The following is a 21,054-nucleotide window of genomic DNA, read 5'->3' as shown; positions in this document are numbered from 1 at the left end:
GCTGAAACCCCAGGAAAAGCAACAGACATCTCTAGGTAAAATATCACCCGAATTTTCCATCATTTTTCCTGCTGCCTTGCTTACCCCTTGCCCTACTTGATCCTATTCTCAGCACAGCAGCCAGTGACCCTTTTACAAGAGGAGTCCACCACGTCTCTCTTCTGCCCAGAAGTGTCTTATAGCTCATCTCCCAGAAGTGTCAAACCCTTCTGTCTTAGTTATCTAGTGCTGCTATAACAGAAATACCACAAGTGGATGGATTTAACAAACAGAAATTTATTCTCTCACAGCTTAGGAGGTAAGAAGTCTAAACTCAGGGTGCCAGCTCCAGAGGAAGGTTTTCTCTTTCTGTCAGCTCTGGGAAAAGTCTTTGTCATTAATCTTCCTCTGGTCTAGAAGTTTCTCATTGCAGGGACCCTGGTTCAAAGGACCCTCTCTGCTTTCAGCTCTTCTTTCTTGGTGGTAGTAGATCCTTCTCCTCTCTGCTTGCTTCTCTCTGTTATATCTCAAAAGAGATTGACTCAAGATACAGTCTAATCCTGTAGATTGTGTGCTGCCTCACTAACATAACTGCCTCTAATCCCACCTTATTAACATCATAGAGTTTAGGATTTACAACATATAGGATAATTACATCAGATCACAAAATGATAGACAACCACACAATACTGGAATCATGGCCTAGCCAAACTGACACACATTTTTGGTGGACCCGTTTCAATCCATAACATCTTCCAATAACCCCAAAAGCTACATGATCTGACTGAACCTCTGATCTCATCTCCTTGACTCCACTGCAGCCACACCGGCCTCCTTATTGCTCCCAGGACACAGACACACTCCTGCCCTAGTGCATTTGCACAGGACATTGCCCCTGGAAGAACTTTCCCCAGACAACCTCATGGCTAATTCCTTCATGTACTTCAAATCTTTCCTCAAAAATCACCTTCTCCATAAGAACCTGTACTGACCACTGACTTACAACAGTCATCTTCCCTCTTCCCACACACTCACACTCTATGTCCCCTTCCCCATAGCATTTCCCACCTTCTAATGTAAACATTTTCCTTATTTACCATGCTTATAGTTTATGGCCTGTCCCTCCCTGACGTAACACATGCTCCACCCAGCAGGAAACTTTAGCCTCTCTTCAGTTCACTAGAAGCCCTGGTGGTGCTGTGGTTAAAGCGCTTGGCTGCCAACCAAAAAATTGGCAGTTCAAACCCACCAGCTGCTCTGTGGGAGAAAGATGTGACAGCCTTGGAAACTCTATAGGGCAGCTCTACTGCATCCTATAGGGTCGCTATGAGTCAGAATTGACTTGATGGCAGAGTTTGGTTTGGGTTTGGATTTAGTTCACTGAAGTTTCCCAAATGCAAAAATAGTGTGTCATTTAGCCTGCACCCTACAAATGTTGGTAGAGTGAATGATCAGTGTAGTGTAGAGTACCTCCCTATTCTGGAGACTATATCTTTATTAACGTAACCTCTGACCAAATGCTGTTTCGTGAGAGCTACAGCACAACATCCACTCACACTGACATGAAAGTTACATGCACTTTTCTCACCAGGGCTGATCTCCCACACCACCCTCCTGTACACAGTTACATATCTCTTTTCAGAAAAACAATTCTAGGTATATAAGTCCTATTTTCCAACCATCTGTGAATCTAAATTAGACTCTGCTTTATATATCCATGAGGTTGAACTGAAGCCAGCACTGGGATTTCTAAAGCTACGGACAGGGAGAGAGGGTAGGTGAGCAGAAGATGGAAACATAGCAGAAGTTTAACTAAGACAAGAAACTATCAAGTCCCTCCTCTCTGCTACTTCCATAATCTGATTCTGTAAAAACGGTTAGGGGAAAAATTGAAAGAACAATCCAGGAGACAGCTCTAGAAGCAGGGCAAAAGCTGGACTAGTCTGAAATTTCATCTCTCGATACCACAGAGACTCCTGTGTGCAGGGGCCACCCTGGGCTTTGTGGGGATAATGACAGGTAAAATGACTCCTGCTGCTATTAGAGACAGGGCACACTCAGAGGAAAATGAGACCAGAAGTTATGCACAAAAATAAAAACAGGCATGCTCCTCTTTAAAAACAAAGACGCAAAAAATAAACACACAAACCATGGGAGCTGAGAGTTGGGTCAGATCTGAGTCCAGGCTGACACAGCAACATTAGCCCTCATTGCCCACTGCTCTGCAGACAGAATAGGGCCTGGGTGATGTCTGAAGTCTCTGTGATCACAGGTCCTGGTGGGAGAAGGTTCTACTGAAGGGGCAAGGACAACAGCAAAGGTGACACAGTTGAGGAGTGACCATGTCAAAGCCCATGACACACTAAGCACCTACTGGGCACAGGGCTAATGCATGCTCAGCTCCTCCATCATCTTCTCCTAGAAGAACACACTAGGCCTGGACTCCAGAGAAATTTCCAGAACCATGAATGCATACCCCTGGCAGGATCAGGAAACAAGAATAAAGGAGATATGTGGGGACTAGACCAACCATCCTTCTGGATGTCTGTGTTCAGCAGGGGACCTTCCCCTCTGACCTGTCACTGTTAGGAATCAGGTTCCCCATAACCAGAATCATCAAAGTGAAAGGTTTGTCCTTCATTTCCACATGTGCTTTACAAAAGAGTGTTAGCACATAGGTACCCAGAGAGGGTCAAAACATACATGGAGCGCATCTCCCAGGAACAACACAGGAGATGGGCAAACCCCTACCTGAGGCTTGAAACCGTCCAGAAAACTCAGACTCCACACCTCTATACATGAACTCTTCTTTCTCCAGAGCACAACTCCAGCGACCACAGCTCCAAGGAGAACCAAATCAGCAATGATTCCCATGATGGGGATGATGAGCTGGGAATGTGGGTCTGAGAAGGGAAGGGAAGGTTAGGGGCCCTGATCCCCAGGCCTCAGCCTTGACCTTGCTGGAGGTGTCCAGAAGGGGTCTTGCTTTCCCTGAGAAGAGGCTCCACCCTCATCCCCCGCCTTACCCCATCTCAGGGAGAGGGTCTCAAGCAGCCCCTTGTATCTCTTCTCCTCTTCAGAGGGCACCACTATGGCCACCCACTTCTGGAAGGTCCTGTACCCCACAGGCCTGGTCTCCACAAGCTCTGTGTCTTGGGTTTGGTCCTCCCTGTCCCACTGCAAGGTCAGCGCGATCTCCACCAGGTAGAAGCTCTGGGCCCAGCACCTCAGAGTGACCTCACTGTCAGAGATAGCATGATGGGTCACAGGTGTGTTTGGGGGGGGGTCTGAGAGGAAGAGTCAGAAAATTGAGGAACTTTCCATCATCTCCCATGAGCAAGAGTCATGTGAACATCCTGAGAGTGGACAGGACAGTCGGGATAGGGGAGTGAGTGCCAAACTGAGACACCAGCCTGGACCCGGGAATCTGGGATAGTCTCCTATTCCTTGGAAAGTTCTTGAATCAGCACAGGGTAGTAGGCTCCAGGTCTCTGAAGGAGAAAACTGGGACTTCTGGTCCTGACTGGGTGGAGGCTGAGGCTCAGAAACGCTGGGATCAGACCTCCAAAGAGGTTGGGTGTGAGTCAGAGGACAAGGCCTGAGAGAGAAGTCCCCCGTGTTTCCCAAGGCCACTGCCAGAGGCAAAGAAATGCTGATTGTTTATTTCAGGGATTGTCTCCCCTTTCACTCCCTGAAAGACTGGATCCCTTATTGTTCCTGAGAGGAGAAAAGTCTCTGGAAACCCGGGTGACTCTTCCCACTCTAGATCCATGGGAAAGAAGTATTCTGGTGTCTTCTTCATTTTCCTCCCCTACTTGTGGGTTGCCAGCTGGGGGAACTGCGCCAGCCCAAGGGGACATGGGGAGGCTGCCATCGTACCTGTCCGCTGTAGGGTTTCCTTCCCCTTTTCCAGGTATCTGACGAGCCACTCCATATATTTCCTCTCGAGATAGAGCTGTAGAGCTAAGCCACACCAGCCTCGCGCGCACTTGCACTTCGTCATCTGAGCAGCCTGGTCTGCTGCAGTCTAGGAGTGCAGCTCCTCGTTTAGGTTCAGGGCGAGGTAATCTGCGCAGCCGTAGGCGTAATGCTCGTACACTCGGAGGAGGCGCCCTTCCAACCCACGTGGCAACCATACACAGTGTGAGTGGTGTGAGAGCCTGGCCCCGCCCCCGCGACCCTGAAGAGCGGTGATTGGTCAGAACCCGTTTGGATCTAAACTGAGAAGAAAAATAGAGCGAATCTCTGCGGCTCTTCCCCGGTCAAAGAGCCTGTTGGATCTGCGATCTGGGGGTGAAACTCGGACCGGAGACCCGGGGAGACCACGGGTGGTCCACGGGGGACTCGGGGACTCGTGACCTGCAACCCAGGCCTAGCATCTGTCACCGGCCTAGCTCTCGTTGTAGTTGCCGCACCGGATCTGCAGGTTCACTCGGAAAGACTGTGCATTGTCCTTAGCGATCCATGTCTCGGGTCCCAATAGTCGCGCCCCTCTTGCTCCGTCCACGGTGCCTGCGGCTGATCCTCAGATTTGCAGAGTCGCTGTAGAACCGCACGAACTGCGTGCTGTTCACGTAGCCGCGATGGAGCGGGGCTCATCCTTGTTAACTCATCTTTCGTGGACTCCCTGTCCATCGGCTAGGTATGTATGACTCTGCACCCCATGCAAGTAAACCGTTTCAATGCCCCAGCACATTGTATGATTGGAGGCCGCTAGGCTCAGCGCTCAGGAGGCCATCAAGGGCACTGTGACTTAACTGCCCAAATCACACTAACCGACATTCATCCAGAGTATAGTTCAAAGCTTCCAGTGAATTAGGAAATTGGATAGACACTGGAGATACAATAAGAGTAAAGGGAAGACCCTGATGATGTTGTAGGGGAAAAAACATCATAAAGTTTAGTAAAGCAAAAATAAAGTTTTATTTGGTATATATTCAAAAGGACAAAAGTGGGAAGAGGACAAGCATGCTGCCAGAGCTAGAATGTCTGCCTGAATCCGAGGAAGGTTACAGAATCATCAGTATATATCAACATCACAAAAGGGGCAGAATCATTGAAAGCGTCACCTTTTCACAGATTGGCTAGAAATTGTGATTTTACATTTTAAATCATCTTTCTTAACAATCATTGGAACAAGTGTCAGTAAGGACAGTCAGGAGGGTCTTCATTGGCCCAACAAATTTCTATTCACTAAATGCTAATAGAAAAAGACAAAAAGTGGGAAGTCTTTCGTGTTCTGTTTGATTGCCCTTTTGTGAAAACTTTCTTAAAATAATTTCTGAGATTGTCCCATCTACTGTCTGTCTCAGGGCCCAGTTGATGCATCTTTGTGAGTCTGTGATGGCCCAGCTCCGGCTGGGTCATATTTCTCCATGCTCAAGGTAAGGGAATAATGATTCCTAATATTATTTTCTAAATCAATGATAAGGACCTCGCATATATGACAGTGATGGGTGTTTAGAAAAAATTACAAAGATAAATGTGAAATCACTACTGAACTAAGTGCTGAGAGGGAAAAGTTCGTGATATCATGAAAGCAGATAACCAGGAGACCAAATGGTCCCCTACCACTATCATCAGTAACATCTAAAAGATATAATATATGGTATTTATGAAACAATAACAGAATCACATACAATTATACCCAAACAGAGTACAAGAAAGAGCTCTCGGAAATTACAAATATGGTTATAGAAATGAATAATTCAATAGATGATTTAGAAGATAAAAATTGCACTCCCACAAAGTAGTACAAGTGGAAAAGTGATGGTAAACAGGAGAGAAAAACTACAAGAATGTTAAATTATCTGTGTGGTAATGATTTAATAAGTTGGCCTTTTGTCCTTGGCTGTTGAGAGACAATCCTTGGGGTTTTCCTGGGTAATGGAAGTGCCTTTATTATGTAAAATCTCCAGACAGAACCTGAGAATGTGTGCAAATGAATGGGGGCTACACAGCCTACCTGGGTAGCTAACCTCAGGAAGGGAGTAGGGCATGATGCTATCGGTCATGTGCATTCAATGATTCAATCAGTCATGACTATGCAACGAAGCCAATAAAAGGATATGCACAAGGAATTTGAGGTGGGGGCTTCCTGGATTGGAGAGAACATCTAATCTCTTGGGAGGGGAGTGAATCCCTGGGGACAATGGAGGCCTCATGTTGGGACCCCTTCCAAATCTTACCCCATGCATGTCTTCATTTGTACCATTTCTGTTTATAATAAATGAATAACGGTAAGTATAGATGCTCTCCATGAATTCTGTGAGCTGTTCCGGTGAATTAAGGACACTACATCAGGCAATGAGAGCCAGCAGGGGTTGACATCTGCCTATGTGGCAGTTGGAAAAACTGGGTCCTTCTAACTTGTGAACTCTGAGTTAGCTTAGGGAGGCTAATTCATAGAACGGCTGCCCAGGCAGTCAATCTGAAGGATGATGTCCTTTAACTTGTAAGGTCTGACCTAACTCTGGGTGGTTAGGGTCAGAGAGAGAAAGTGCCACAAGGGTGGCTGGCAATGACAATAACAGGGAAGTGGGAAGGTGAAGACTGAGTCCATTTCCATCTGGGAATATGATGCATGCTGATCCTTACTGGGCAGTTAGGAGTGAATGTGGGACTTACCCACCTTACCCCTTTAGAAATGCACTATCAATCAAGGAATTACAACAATCTAATAATGTAAGTTTCAGAAAGAATGAAGAATCCATGCCTCACATTCACACATAAAAACCAATTCAAAACAGATCAAGAATCTAAAAGTAAAACTGAAACCATAAAATTCTTAGAATAAAATATTGCAGTTGTGGAGGCTGGCAAGTCCCATACTCTGTGGGTCAGGCATCAGCTGGAGGCATCTCCTGACTCACATGGTTGCAGGGGCTGAAGAACCCAGAACTGGCAGGTCAGACAGCAGGCTGCTAGCTCACAGGGCTGTAGAATGTGGTGAATCCAAAAGCTGGCAGGTCAGATGTGCAGTGTAGTGGATCGCTTTTGTGTGACCTTTCTAACCATGGTCTTGGCTAGATTGGGTGGGACTATGTGATAGGTAATTATGGCCCACCAAAGGATTGGTCAGTTTTGCCATCCTGCTGGCTTGAAATGAGCCATCCCAGAGGTGGAAGAGAGAGAATCCCACCACCACCAGGGAAGAACAACCAGTTGCTGGTGCATCCTTTGGACCTGGGATCTCTGCACTGGGAGGCTTCTGGGACTAGGAGACAGAGAGAGAGTGAGCAGTAACCCTGAAGGCGGTCAGAAGCAGTGGCAGGGTAGACCCAGCTGCAGAGACCCGGCAGCAGAAGATGGCTTGGTGGGCTTCCTGGCAGATGCTTAGTCCCAGGGAGAGGTGTGCCTGCAAGCACAGCTGGGAGGAGGCTCTTCTGATGGAAGAACTGTATACTGAGTGTTCCTGAGCCTGAATTTGTAACTGTTACTTCCCTAATAAACCCCATAATCCTGAGTATGGTCTGTTAGTTCTGTGTGGCCATTGCAATGAATTATCTAACCCAGCAAAGAAATAGAGAATACCGTGGGAGGGATGGTTGATGTCAGAATTGGTAAAGATGGCAGAGAGAGGAGGTATGTCTGACCTCTGCCTGATAGGAAATCAGCCTTGGGCTGTTGATCTTGATTCTCCTTTCCCCTTGTGAAGTTAGAAGAGGTCAGATACTGCCCTCATGCTGCTTTTACAGATGACAGGCTGATAGCTCAAGTCCCGGGAACTGGAGGTCAGATGATGATAAGCTGGAAAGAGGATCCAGAGCATATTTTTGTTCATTAGAGGACTTTATCAATAAAGTGACAACCTACAGATAGGAAGACAATTTTTGGGAACCCCGTATCTGATAAAGGTCTAATACACTATATATGTGTGTGTGTGTGTGTGTGTGTATATATACGTGTGTATATATATGTATATGTAAACACTTCTATAACATAACAACAAAAGACAAACCAATCAAAAAATGGGCAAAGGACCTGGACCGACATCTCACCTAAGAGAATTTTCAAATAACAAACCAGCACATGAAAGATGCTCAATGTCATTAGCCATTAAAGAGATGAAAATCAAAATCACAACGAGGTGCTGCCTCACCCATTAGAATGGCAATGATAAAAACAAAACAAAACAGAAAATAACAAGTGTTGGCGAGGATGTCAGAAACTGGAACCTTCATTTGTGGCTGGTGAGAATGTAAAATGGTACAGCTGCTATGGAAAACAGTCTGGCGATTCCTCAAAAAGTTGAACAGAAAACTACCATATGTCCCAGCAATCCTGATCCTAAGTTTATACCCAGTAGAAGTGAAGGTAGTGATGCAAACAGAAAACTATACACCAATATTCATTGCAGCACCGTTCACAATAGCCAAAAGGTGGAAACCACTGAAATGTCCATCAACAAATGAATAGATAAACAAATCATGGTATAGTATACATACAATGGAATATTACTCAGTCATAAAGAGAAATGAAGTCCTGATGCATGCCACAACATGGATGAACCTTGAAAACATTATGCTGAGCAAAATTAGTCATAAAAGGACAAACACTGTATGATCTCACTTATATGAAATAAGCAAATATATAGAAACCAAAAATTATTAGTGGTTACCAGGGGTGGAAGGGAGGGGAAAAAGGAAGTTTATTTTTAAAAATCTTAAAAAGCAAAGATGTCACTTTGATGTCTAAGCTGTACCTGACTCAAGTCATAGTATTTTCAATTGCCTCATAATGCATGTGAAAGCTGGACAATGAAGAAGGAAGACTGAAGAAGAATTGACACATTTGAATTGTGATGTTGGCAAAGAATATTGAATGTAACATGGACTACCGTAAGAACAAACAATCAGTCTTGGAGGAAGTACAGCCAGAATGCTCCTTAGAAGTGAGGATGGCAAGGGTTTAGACATTTCACTGGGGGGACCAATCACTGGAAAAAGACTTGGTGAATGCTTGGTAAAGTAGAGGGTAAGTGAAAAAGAGGGAGACTCTCAATGAGATGGATTGACAAGGTGGCTGCAACAATGGGCTCAAACACGGTAATGAGCGTGAGAATGGTGCAGGACTGGGCAACATCTGTTGTGCATAATAACGTCGCTGTGAGTCAGCCAGCACTTAACAACATGCCTTGGTTTTCAATCTATAAACTGAGGTTAATAGTCCCTCAATTTATGAAGTTGTTAGGCTGTGGCAGGATGGTGTTCGTTGCCCCTTTAACCCCGTCCATCCCTCCCCTCACTCAGTTAGGATGGGGCTTTCTGTACAGTATCAATCAGTGTTGTGCTGTGAGTGATGATCCATATCAGCCCCTGAGAGGATACTTTGTCCTGAAGGGAATGGCTCTGAGGAACATGAAGATCCTGGCAGATGGGATTTGCCATCCCTGTGCAAGCACTAGGTGCAGCAGCAGAATAAAGCTGAAAATTTGGGGTTGGGGTAGATGAGGTAAAAGGGGTGGAGATAAGGGAGAGGGGACACCTGGGTGCCCATGTGAGGTGCATCAAGCACTCCTGACAGTTAAAGGCAGGGGAACCACACAGGGATATCTATACCACCCTCTGGAGTGTGAGTGTATTCCTGACCAGCCAGGAGTCCCCAGCTCTAAATGGGGAATCTAATCGGAGCTCTTCTTACATTAAGCTGTTCATCCCCCAACACACACTCTCTGGGTATGGATGAACCTGAAGAAAACTGGCTCTCACAAGGACTTGCAGCCACCTTCATGTCACTTGAGTGGTCCAAAATGGGAAGGCACTGACACTGTATGTCCAGTCTGTTCATCCACTGTGAGTGTGAGTTGGGCTGTGTAAGGGTGATATGAGATCATGAGTGTGAAGCACCAAGGGTAGGGTCTGAAATATAGCAGATGTACAATGACTGTTCCCTTTCTTCTAAAGATAAAATACTCCAGCAGTAAACAGCTTAAGCCTTGGAATCGCACAGACCTGGGCTCACATCCCTCCCCTGCAATGATTTCGCACTCTACTGGCTCATTCATTCCTGCATACACACATGCTGTAAAATCTCCCATTAAGACAAACAAAACTAAATAAATCAACGCAAAATCCTATAAAAATTCATCACCTGAAATCATGTCTCCCTCCAGTTACTGCCCCATTTCTATAACACTCCTTATAGAACAATCCTGAGTCCATTCCCTTACCATATTGTCTTCTAAAAATGTTGAGTTTTTATTTTTATCAAATGAGTATATGCACATAGTTTAAAAAGTCAAATACTTCTACAAGTATTTGCACTCCATTTCCTGAACTCCAGGGGGAACCACTTTTAATTCGTTAAGTTGATTCTTAGTGTTATTTCTGTGCCTCTAAATAACATACTGCTCATTCTTTGTTTTTCAGTTTTATATATCATCTATAATCAATTATCTCTTCTTCACACACCCCCATCCTCCCAACATAATTGTTATACTTTTGGTTAGCTCAGTGTTCAGTGTTTACATTATTGCTGTTGAGTGCCCTCAAGTTGACTCTGACTCATAGCGATCTTATAGGACACAGTAGAAATACCCCATAGGGATTCCAAGGCTATAATCTTTACTTAAGCAATTGCCACATCTTTCTCCTGTGGAGCCACTTGTAGGTTGGAACCACCAACCTTTTGGTTAGCAGCCTAGCAGTTAACCACTGCACCACCAGGGCTTGTTTACATTATTATGACCATGTAAATACTATTCACAACAGCATTTAGTTGACTATGATTACTTTTTTTTTTTTAATCAACTTTGTAGTTTCCCTGGAATTAAACATTTTGTTCTTTCATTTGCTTAGTTTCTGTTGTAAACTTTAATAAATCATTCCCAAACTACCCCACCCTACCCCTGGGGTATGATTCTCCTGTGAATATATTCCAGCACATGAAGTTTTCTACCAATTTCATCTTTTTAAAGACACCTGTCTCACAGCCTCTAGTCCTGCCACATGTGAACTGTCTGCCTGTCACCTGGGACAGGTTGACACCCTGGATCACCTTATTCTCGGCATCCTTTGTCTCTCTCTGGTGCTGGCTCCCCTGTTCCTGGATCCCATGGATTTCCCGTTTTTGCTTTTCTCCATCATTTTTGGTTCCCATTTCCTCTAGTAGTATTTTGAGGAAGGGAACATGGAAAGTAAAATGTTAAAATCCTAACCATCTAAAAATGTCTTTAGATTACCCTAACACTTATTCACATTTTGGCTTGGTATAGAATTTTGTGTTGAACACATTTTTCCTTGAATTTTGGAAGACATTGCTTCTATGTCTTTTAGATTTAAGAGATGCTGTTTATTGTTGCTTCTGGATATTTTCAGGATCTTATCTTTTCTACTCTAAAATTTCATTGTGATGTATTCTTAGTGTGGGTCTATGTTCATTAACTACAGTAAGAATTTGTACACTTTTGTCTGTTAACTCTAAGCATTTTCTTGAATTGTTTTTAGTTATTTCTTGTCTCTATTTCTGTTGAAACTTGTATTATAAGGTTGTTGTAATTCCTTGATAGACAGTCTAATATTTTTATAGTTCTTCTGTCCTGTTCACAATCATTTTCCATTTTGTATTATCTCATGGGAATGACTTTTATTACCCAGTTCTTCTATTGATTTTTCATTTTTATGATCATATTTCAAATTTCCAACAGCTATTTCTTGTTCTCTGATTGAATACAATTGTATATAATTTTGTTATTTTATGATTTTAATGTGTCTTTGATATAATTATGGGAAAGCATTTATGTATCTGTGAGCTTGTAGTTGCCATAAGTTTTTAATTTGCATATAGTGAAAACTTCCATCAATTCATCAAGTTTCTTCATGGTTTTTCATCTTGGGTCATGCTTAAAGAATCCTTCACTTCACAATTGTAATTTCATGTATATTTTCCTCTAGGTACAGACAATGAGAGAGGGATCTGAGCATCAAGGAAAATAAAATTGTTTGAATTTTAGAGAAAGGGTAGCAGTAGATAAATAGGTAAAGTATTCTAAGGTGGCGCAATTCTAAGCTTTAAATCTCGTTTCATAATTTTAAAAACATATCTGCAAGCCCTACAGGGCATTTAATATGTGTTGTATCAATAAACACATTCCCATGAATAAGACTTATTCTCTCCTAAGATTACAGAACCTGGTGGCATAGTGGTTAAGAGGTATGGCTGCTAACCAAAAGTTTGCAGTTTGAATCCACCAGGCACTCCTTGGAAACCCTATGGGGCGCTTCTACTCTGTCCTATAGGGTCACTATAAGTTGGAATTGACGCATCAGCAATTTTTTTTTTTTTTTTATGATTAAAGAAAACAGTAACACCAAGAGTCTCAATGAAATATAAACAAAGATTGGCACTGGTGATGGGCAGTTTTGAACATTAGTAATCTTGATGTGATAAATCATGTTTTGGTTAATGTCTGTACATTGTAGTCGTTAAATACTTATTAAGTGAATATTTATGGGCACTCTGTATTTTAAGGGGAGCCCTGGTGGCACAGTGGTTAAGTAATACAGCTGCTAACCAAAAGGTTGGCAGTTCAAATTCATCAGCTGCTACTCAGAAACCCTATGGGGCAGTTCTACTCTGTCCTATAGGGTCACTATGGGTGAGAATCAACTTGATGGCAATGGGTTTGGCGGGGGGGGAGGGCGTGTTTCTAGGATACGTCTAAGATCCACATAGGCAAATCCATGGCTTTTAAATAAGGGTATTTTTAATATACTTCAGTCTTTAAATTACATAGTATCTTTTGGGGGAGAGATTGAAAATTCAGAACACTGTAGATATGTACTACAAATGTGGTAGCTAAAATCCAGTTGTGGCTATTTAAATTAATAAAGTAAAATTAAAAATTCAACTGCTCAGTTGCAATAGCCACATTTCAAGTGCTCAATAGCTACACAGGCTCATGGCTACTGTATTGGACAGCACAGGTATACAGTTCCTTCATCACAGAAAGTTCTATTGACAGCACTCCTCTTGATGGTATATGGACCTCAAGTCAGGTGCCTTAGACCCATTTATAATGAGAGGCCCTTATTATTTCTCCCACAGATTGCATCAGATTTCCAACTGTCTGGGATATGGATATACATTAAGCTGGTGTGTAACAAAACCAAAACAGTTCATGAGTGAATCTCTATCTCTATCTGGTGCCTCCAGGCACAGATGTTCCCAGTTCCAAAAGGGAAACATCTTTCCCTCCACCTCAGTTTTCTGACTGAGCACACTCTCTGGCATTAAATTTCTAGGGTGTAGTTTCTCTTCTAGAAGAGCCCATGCGAAGAGGCCTAAGTTAAGCTTTGGGAGGCAGAGAGTCGAGTTCAGGCAGAGGGATTCTGGGAAGTGAAGAGGAGGCAAGAGGCTGGGGCCAGTCAGGGGACTTCATGGTTTACTCAGAACAGCAGTTCTCAAAGTGTGATCTGTGGAACTCTTGGAGTCACTAAGATCCTTTCACAAGATCCATGAAGTCAAAACTATCTTCATAACATTACTAAGGAATCATTAGTCTTTTTCACAGGGTTGGTATTTGCACTGAGGTAAATCATCTGGGACCTTGGTAAGAATCAAGGTTGTGTCATTAAACTGCAATCGTAATTGTATTCTTCACCATCACCTACTTGCAGGAAAACAAAACCAGCTTCACTTAAAGATGTACTGACGGAAGCATTAAAAGTTATTAACTTTATTAAATCACCATCCTCAAATCCACATCTTTTAGTATCCTATGTGATGAAGTGGGAAGTATTTATAAAGCACTCCTCCTACATTCCAAAAAGCCCAAGTGGCACAGTTGTTAAAGCACTCAGCTGCTAACCAAAAGGTTGGGCATTAGAACCCACCACTGTTTCATGGGAGAAAGATGTGGCAGTCTGCTTCTGTAAAGATTTACAGCCTTGGAAACCCTATGGAGCAGTTCTACTCTGTCCTATGGGGTTGCTGTGAGTCAGAATTGACTTGACAGCAATGGGTTTGGTTTGTTTTGGTTTCCTACATTCCAAAGTATTGTTTGTCTCAAGGAAAATAATTTGTGTGAGCTGAACTAGCCTTTTTTTTATGGAATGCCATGTTTTACTCGAAAGAAGGAACAACACTTTCTCAAAAATGAACAACTAGTAACCCTGTCGGAAAACCTGGTGGTGTAGTGGTTAAGAGCTATGGCTGCTAACAAAAGGCTGGCAGTTCGAATCCACCAAGCACTCCTTGGAAACTCTATACAGCAGTTCTACTTTGTCCTATAGGGTCGCTATGAGTTGGAGTTGACTCCATGGCAATGGGTAGTAAGCCTGTCACTTTAAGGAAACCAACTAACGGTATTGTTGCCAATGATAAAATGTAACCTCTCAAGAGATTAGAATAGTGGAAAACTTGTATCCACAAGTTTGACGCTTTCTGAAATTTACAAACTTTTCTGCTGGGATCAGTGGTAATACTAACAAATATGACTTTTGATATTTTGTAATGAAATGTGTCAACACTGGAAAATCCGCATACTCAATGAATTGCCAAAAAAAAAAAACCCTCACGCATTAGTACAAGATTCATTCAATGTGCAAGACGGATCTATAGGTTTTAATGAACAGAATACAAAATACCCAATAATAGGGTTTCCGATTGCAAATAACCTTTAAGAAACTACCACTGAACGCAGAAGCAGATATGAAAATCGAGAAGTCTTCTGTTTACACAGATAAGAGACATGCAAAAATGTAAAATGATTCACTAATCTCACTACACAATTTTAATTTGGAAAGTATTTATTTTTCATGAAAATATATTATCTCTGTTAATGTTTATTAATATTACTTTGAAGAAAGACAACTGGAGAATGTTAAATTGCCACTGGCTTGATTTGAATTAAATACAGTCCATATTACTTTAAATTTAAATTTAAAAATTCTGTTTCAATTTCTCATATCGTTAGTATGAGCTATAATCCACATAAACAAAATCTCTTTGGATTTCTTATTAATTTGTAAGAGTGAATAGAAATTCTAAGGAGCCCTGGTGATGCAACAGTTAAGCTCTTGGCTGCAAACCTAAAGGTCGGTGGTTGGAACCCACCAGCTGCTCCGCAGGAGAAAAGACCTGACAATCTGCTTCTTTAAAGATTATAGCCTACGAAACATTATGGGGCAGTTCTACTCTGTCATATAGGGGTGCTATGAATCCACTCCAGGGCACAAAACAACATGGAGATTGTGAAACTAACAGGGACCTCTGACTTAAGCAGGCCCTGGCCCAGGACTCGAGGAGACAGTGTAGCAAAGAAGGCTCGGTGCAGGAGGAGAGGGGTCAGGGCAAGGTTCAGTACCAGGCGTTTCTCTGGTCCTGATGGCGGTGTTAGGGGTAGGGAGGCCTAGCCAGAGGAGTATCTAAAGTATGGCAGGTATGGCAAGTACCCTAGCGCAGCTTAGGGGGTGGGGGTGGGTGGGAAGGCACGTCAGTGAGCCATCTCGGCTTCCATCCCTAGCTATGAGAAATCATTCAGCAATTTAAAACTAATTGCAGCAGGTACTGTTTTCCGTAGATAAGCCGCTCCGCGTAGAGTTGGGGATGCGAGTTTCACTTTTCCCTCTCACAAATCCATGTCAGCTCCTTCTGCCTGGACACTTATGACGCGACGCCAGTTTTCAGTCCAATTGGGTCTCCGATTTCTGGAGAAGCCAATCAGTGCCACCGGGACTACCGAGTCCCTGCAGACTGAGAATTTCCAGACTCCCGCGTCAGGGTCCTGGCTCCCGGGCCCTCCTGCTGCTCTCGTGGGCCCTGGCCCTGACACAGGCGTGGACCCAAGCCGGGGCGGTTGCGTGCGGAGTCGAGAGGAAAACGATCTCTGTGGAGGGAGGAGCGAGGGGACCGCCCGGCGGGGACGCAGGACTCTCGGGGAAGCCGCGTGCTAGTCGACCCGCCCAGACCCCCTCCCCTGCCCCGTGCTGGGCACACCCCTCGTTTCCTGCTCCCTCCTCCCCTCCGCCATCGACCTGGGCGCCGCGCAGGGAGGTGGGACGGTGGTCTCAGCCGCTTCTCGCCCCCAGGCTCCCACTCCCTGAGGTATTTCGAAACCGCCGTGTCCCGGCCGGGCGGAGGGGAGCCCCGCCTCATCTCCGTTGGCTACGTGGACGACACGCAATTCGTGCGGTTCGACAGTGACAGAGACTCGGCGAATCGGAGGAAGCAGCCGCAGGCGCCATGGATCCAGCAGGAGAGGCCGGACTATTGGGACCGGAACACGCGGGTCTACGAACACACTGCACAGACTTTCCGAGTGGGCCTGCGGATCCTGCGCGGCTACTACAACCAGAGCGACGCCGGTGAGTGACGCCGGGCCCGGGTCGCAGGTCACGTGTCTTCCTTGTCCCCATGGACGGGTCGTCCCGAGTTTCCGGGTCAGAGCTTCACCCCGAGGCCGCGGGACCTGCCCGGCCCCTCGATCTGGGAAGAACCACAGGGATTCGCTCCGGTTTCCTTTTCAATTTAGAACCAAACCCGCTTTGACCAACCAACGCCTCTTCCGGCCGCGGGGGCGGGGCTGACCGCGGGGGCGGGGCTGACCGCGGGGGCGGGGCTGACCGCTGGGCGGGGCTGACCGCGGGGGCGGGATCAGGTCTTTTACCATCCAGGTGATGTCTGACTGTGAAGTGGGGCCCGATGGGAGTCTCCTCCGCAAGTACAGTCAGTAGGCCTATGCTGGCCGCGATTACTTCGCCCTGAATGAGAACCTGTGCTCCTGGACGGCGGCGGACACGGCTGCTCAGATCACCCAGCGCAAGTGGGAGGAGGCCGGGGCTGCAGACCACATCAGGGACTATGTGGAGGGCATATGTCAGGAGTCCCTCCGAAGATGCCTGGAGAACGGGAAGGAGACGCTGCAGCGTGCAGGTACTAGGGGCTGCGGCGGCTCCCTGAACGCACTTTGAGCGGGTACTGTGTCTGCTCTGCTGGCCTCTCAAGAGGGGAAGAAAATGGGATAGATGCCAGACTACCCCTCCTATGGGTGTGGAGAGTGAGGAGTTAGCCCAGATTTCCAGATCCTGTACCAGAGAGTGACTTGCCCAAAAAAGCCCTCCTTTCTCTCAGAGTCAGTTAAGGGATCCACTCTCTGGGGGTAGTAGGGGAGATGATTCCTGACTGATCAGCAGTTCCCTTTGATCCTGGAATCGACCTTGGGAACCACCATGGACTTTCTCAAGCCTTGTTCTGTGCCTCACACCTGGTGACTTTGGAGGTCTGATTCCAGCTGATTCTGAGTTTCTGATTCTGAGTTTCTCAGCCTCCACCCAATTCAGAACTAGAAATCCCTTTTCTCATCCTCAGACACCTGGAGTCTCCTACTCTGGGCTGATTCTAGAACTTTCCAGGGACTAAGAGATTATCCCAGATCCCTGGTCCAGGCTAGTGTCTGGGCTTTGCACTCCCTCCTCCACCCCAGTTGTCTTGTCCATTCTCAAGATAGTCCAATGAGTCCTGCTAGAGTGGTTTATGGGAGGTAATGGAAAGTTCTTTAATTTTCTGACTCATTCAGACCCCCCAAAGACACACATGACCCACCACCGCATCTCTGACCATGAGGTCACACTGAGGTGCTGGGCTTTGGGATTCTACCCAGTGGAGATCACCCTGACCTGGCAGTGGGACAGGGAGGACCAGACCCAGGACATGGAGCTTGTGGAGACTAGGCCTGCAGGGGACGGGACCTTCCAGAAGTGGGCAGCCATGGTGGTGCCCTCTGGAGAGGAGCATAGATATACAAGCAGTGTGCAGCATGAGGGGCTTCCCGAGCTCCTTACCGTGAGATGGGGTAAGGAGGGAGATGAGGGCAGAGCCTCTTCTCAGGGAAAGCAGGGGCCCTTTTGGGCACAGCAACAGGGTTGGGGCCCCTCACCTTCCCTTCCCTTCCCAGAGTCCTGTTCTCAGTCCCCCACCCTCATCATGGGAATCATTGCTGGCCTGGTTCTCCTTGTGGTCATTGGAGCTGTGGTGGCTGGAGCTGTGATCTAGAGGAAGAAGAGCTCAGATAGGGAACGGGGTGGGGTCTGAGTTTTCTTGTCCCACTGCAGGGTTTCAAACCCCAGGTAGGAGTTTGCCTGCCTTCTGCCTCTACTGTGAAGCACCATCTGCGCACCTGCGCATACCCGGTCTGGGGCCCTGAGTGCTAACACTTACTCTTTTGTAAAGCACACATGAACATGAGGACAGATTTTTCACCTTGATTCTGGTGACGGGGATCTGATCCCCACATTCGCAGGTCAGAGGGGAAGGTCCCTGCTGAAGACAGATCTCTAGGAGGGTGATGGGTCTAGTCCCTGCACATCTCTTCTCTTCTTCTTTCCTGAGCCTGCCCTGGGTCTGCAGTCACGGTTCAGGGGTCCAGGACTAGCCGACTCTTCTAGGACCTAATGGTCCAGCCTCCTCCCCTGTCTCTGAAAGGCCATTTTCTTCCCACAGGTGGAAAAGGAGGGAACGATGCTCAGGCTGCAAGTAAGTATGGAGGGGTATGATCCCTGAGACCCTTGGGATAGTGTAGACGGGTGCCCATAGGGAGCTCCCCAACCCTATAATTCTTCCTTTTGTCTCACCTCCTCCTATGGGCTCTGATGTGTCTCTCATGGCTTCTAAAGTTGAGACCCTGGGGGCCTGACGTGGGGGAGGGGTTGGGCAGAGGGGACATGACTTGCTTATGGGGATTCTTTGTATTTGGACATTTTGAGCATGTGGTGGGCTGTTCAGCATATCAACACTTAATGGTGACTGACCCAAATTTGTTCATGATTACTTTCTTCTATAGTGTGAGACTGCTGTCTTGTGTGGGACTGAATGATACAAGATTTGTTCACTCCCCACTTTGACTTCAGGAACCCCCTTTCTTCAAGAACTTCTCTTTCTGCAACTGGTGTCTGAATGTGTCTGCATTCCTGTCAGTGTAATTTGAGGACATGGGGAGACTAGCCCCACCCCACCCACCAGGACCCCCTCCCCACACTGACCTGTGTCCCTTCTGTGATCAACGTTTCTGTCCCAGCAGAGGCAGGGTTGGAACATCTCCATCCCTGTTGTAACTTTGTGTTGCTCTGAGTGGCAATGTCTCACTTCCTTGCTGAAAATGAGAATCTGGATATTAATTTTTTTTTTTTTTTCAAAATCCTGCCATAAGGTGTGGTTGATGGGTAAGTTAAAGGAGAGGAAAATTCTGAAAATCTAAGAGAGGCAATAAATGAAGACTTGAGAACCTTCCAGGATCCTGTGTTTGCTGTGCTAATTCTGTTGCAGGCAGGACAGAAGGCCATGGAGTAGCTGAGTATGGATGGGGCTTGTGCCCAGTAAGTGCTCAGTGTGTCATGGACTTTGACATGGTCACTCCTCAGCTAGGTCATCTTCACTGCTCTGTTGTCTTTGTCCCCTTAGTAGTACCGTGTCCCACCAGGACCTGTGATAACAGAGACTCAGGCATTGCCCAGGTCTTGTCCTGTCTGTAGAGCTGTGGGCAGCAAGGGCTAATGTTGCTATGTCAGCCTGGGCTCAGACGTGGCCCAACTCTCAGCTCCCATGGTTTGTGTGTTTATTTTTTGTGTGTTTGTTTTTATAGAGGACTATGCTTGTTCTTGTTTTTGTGCATGAGTTCTGGTCTCATTTTCATCTGGGTGTCCCCTGTCTCTAACAGCAGCAGGAGCCCATTTACCTGTCATTGTCCCTGCAACGATTGTCCTGTCTCCAGGACCCTGGACAATGAGGACTTCATGTGTCTGGTCAGTTTGGGCTCAGGCCTGGCCTGGTCCTCAGCCATCATCATTGTGTGGTTATTTTTGTGTCTTGGTTGTTGTAGAGGATTATGCTTGTTCTTGATCTTGTGCACGAGTTCTTGTTCTTGGTCCCATCCTTCTCTGGGTATCCCCATCTCTGATAGCACCGGGAGTTGTTTTCCTGTCACTATCCCCACAAGGCCCAGGGTGCCCCCTGCACATAGGAGTCTCTGTGGTATCAAGAAACAAATTTTCACACTAGTCTAGCTCTTGTCCACCTTCTAGGGCTGTTACTGGATTATTCTTTCCATTTCTCCCGACCTTTTTTAAAGAACCAGATTCTAGAATTAGCAGACAGGAGGATCTGATAGTTTATCTTAGATAAATTCCTGTTTTGTTTCCATCCTCAGCTCACCTATCCTCTCTCCCTGCCCATAGCTCTATAATCCTAGAGCTGACTCCTTCCGAACTGATGGCTATCTAAAGCAGACTCTCATTTTTATTCACAGTTGATTGGAAAATAAGGCCCATAAGCCTAGGATTCCTCCTTTCTGAAGATGGAAATGAAATTGTGTGCTGTAGTGAGCAGGGGGATGGGTGTGGAAGGGAGGGAAGGAAAGAGAGCAGCACTTGTGAGAAAAGTCCAGGTGGCATTAATGTCAATGTGAGTGGATGATATGCTGTAGCTGCCACAAAACAGCATTTGGTCTGAGGCTACATTAATTAAAGACACTGTCTTTAGAATAGGGAGGTGCTCTATACTACAGGATCATTCATTCTACTGATATTTGTTGAGTGCAGGCTATAAAACACACTATTTTTGCATCTGGGAAACATCAGTGAACTAAAAATGCAAAAATTGTCAGCCTTGTGGCTCGTATGTTCTAGTGGGGAGAGACAGACTATTGACTTTGAGCATAGAAATAAGGACGGTGTTTACGTTGGAAGGCAGTAAGTGCAGTGGGGAAGGGAACCCAGAGTGTGGGTGTGTGGGGAGAGGGAAGATGGCTGTGGTAACTTGGGGTGATCAGTGTGGGCCTCCTTGAGAAGGTGACCTTTGAGGAAAAATTTGAAGTCCATGAAGGAATTAGCTATGAGGATGTCTGGGGAAGATCTTTCCAAGCCGGGGGAACATCTGGTGCAGACACACTAGGGCAGGAGGGTATCTGGGAAGATGCTGGTGTGGCTGCAGCAGAGTCATTGAGATGAGGTCAGAGGTACGACCAGACCATGTAGGCTCTGATAATGTTGGAAGACTTTTTAGCTTTTATCTGGGTGAGATGAGGAGTTACAAGACAGTTTTGAGCAAAAGAAAGACATGGTGCAACTTCTCTTTTGAAAG

The 21,054-nt window shown here is 45.7% G+C and overlaps 1 protein-coding gene and 1 pseudogene across 1 annotated transcript; one reads left to right on the top strand and one right to left on the bottom strand.

The window, feature by feature from the left end:
• Positions 1 to 457: 457 nt before the first annotated feature.
• LOC101346884 (HLA class I histocompatibility antigen, A-80 alpha chain-like) lies at positions 458 to 4,364 on the bottom strand. The gene is made up of 4 exons (XM_023725287.1): positions 3,859 to 4,364; positions 3,006 to 3,266; positions 2,731 to 2,882; positions 458 to 505 (listed from the first exon to the last, which is right to left on the bottom strand). Exons 1-4 carry the CDS (start codon positions 3,980 to 3,982, stop codon positions 500 to 502), a joined length of 543 nt encoding a protein of 180 aa, XP_023581055.1. The 5' UTR covers positions 3,983 to 4,364; the 3' UTR covers positions 458 to 499.
• An 11,223-nt stretch (positions 4,365 to 15,587) lies between these two features.
• Positions 15,588 to 18,401, top strand: LOC101346630 (HLA class I histocompatibility antigen, B-67 alpha chain-like; annotated as a pseudogene).
• Positions 18,402 to 21,054: the final 2,653 nt, after the last annotated feature.

The sequence above is a fragment of the Trichechus manatus genome, unplaced genomic scaffold, assembly GCF_000243295.1.
Source record: "Trichechus manatus latirostris isolate Lorelei unplaced genomic scaffold, TriManLat1.0 scaffold00295, whole genome shotgun sequence".
In the NCBI taxonomy this organism is placed as follows: domain Eukaryota; kingdom Metazoa; phylum Chordata; class Mammalia; order Sirenia; family Trichechidae; genus Trichechus; species Trichechus manatus.
This window is presented reverse-complemented; position numbering and strand designations above follow the sequence as displayed.

What these genes read in the sequence shown, in the direction of transcription:
- LOC101346884 (XM_023725287.1), bottom strand. Translation starts at nt 3,982, where the DNA reads ATGACGAAGTGCAAGTGCGCGCGAGGCTGGTGTGGCTTAGCTCTACAG. An exon ending in GGAAACCCTACAGCGGACAG is followed by an intron (nt 3,267 to 3,858) that starts GTACGATGGCAG and finishes TCTTCCTCTCAG; the next exon opens with ACCCCCCCCCAAACACACCT. An exon ending in GACCCTCTCCCTGAGATGGG is followed by an intron (nt 2,883 to 3,005) that starts GTAAGGCGGGGG and finishes TTCCCTTCTCAG; the next exon opens with ACCCACATTCCCAGCTCATC.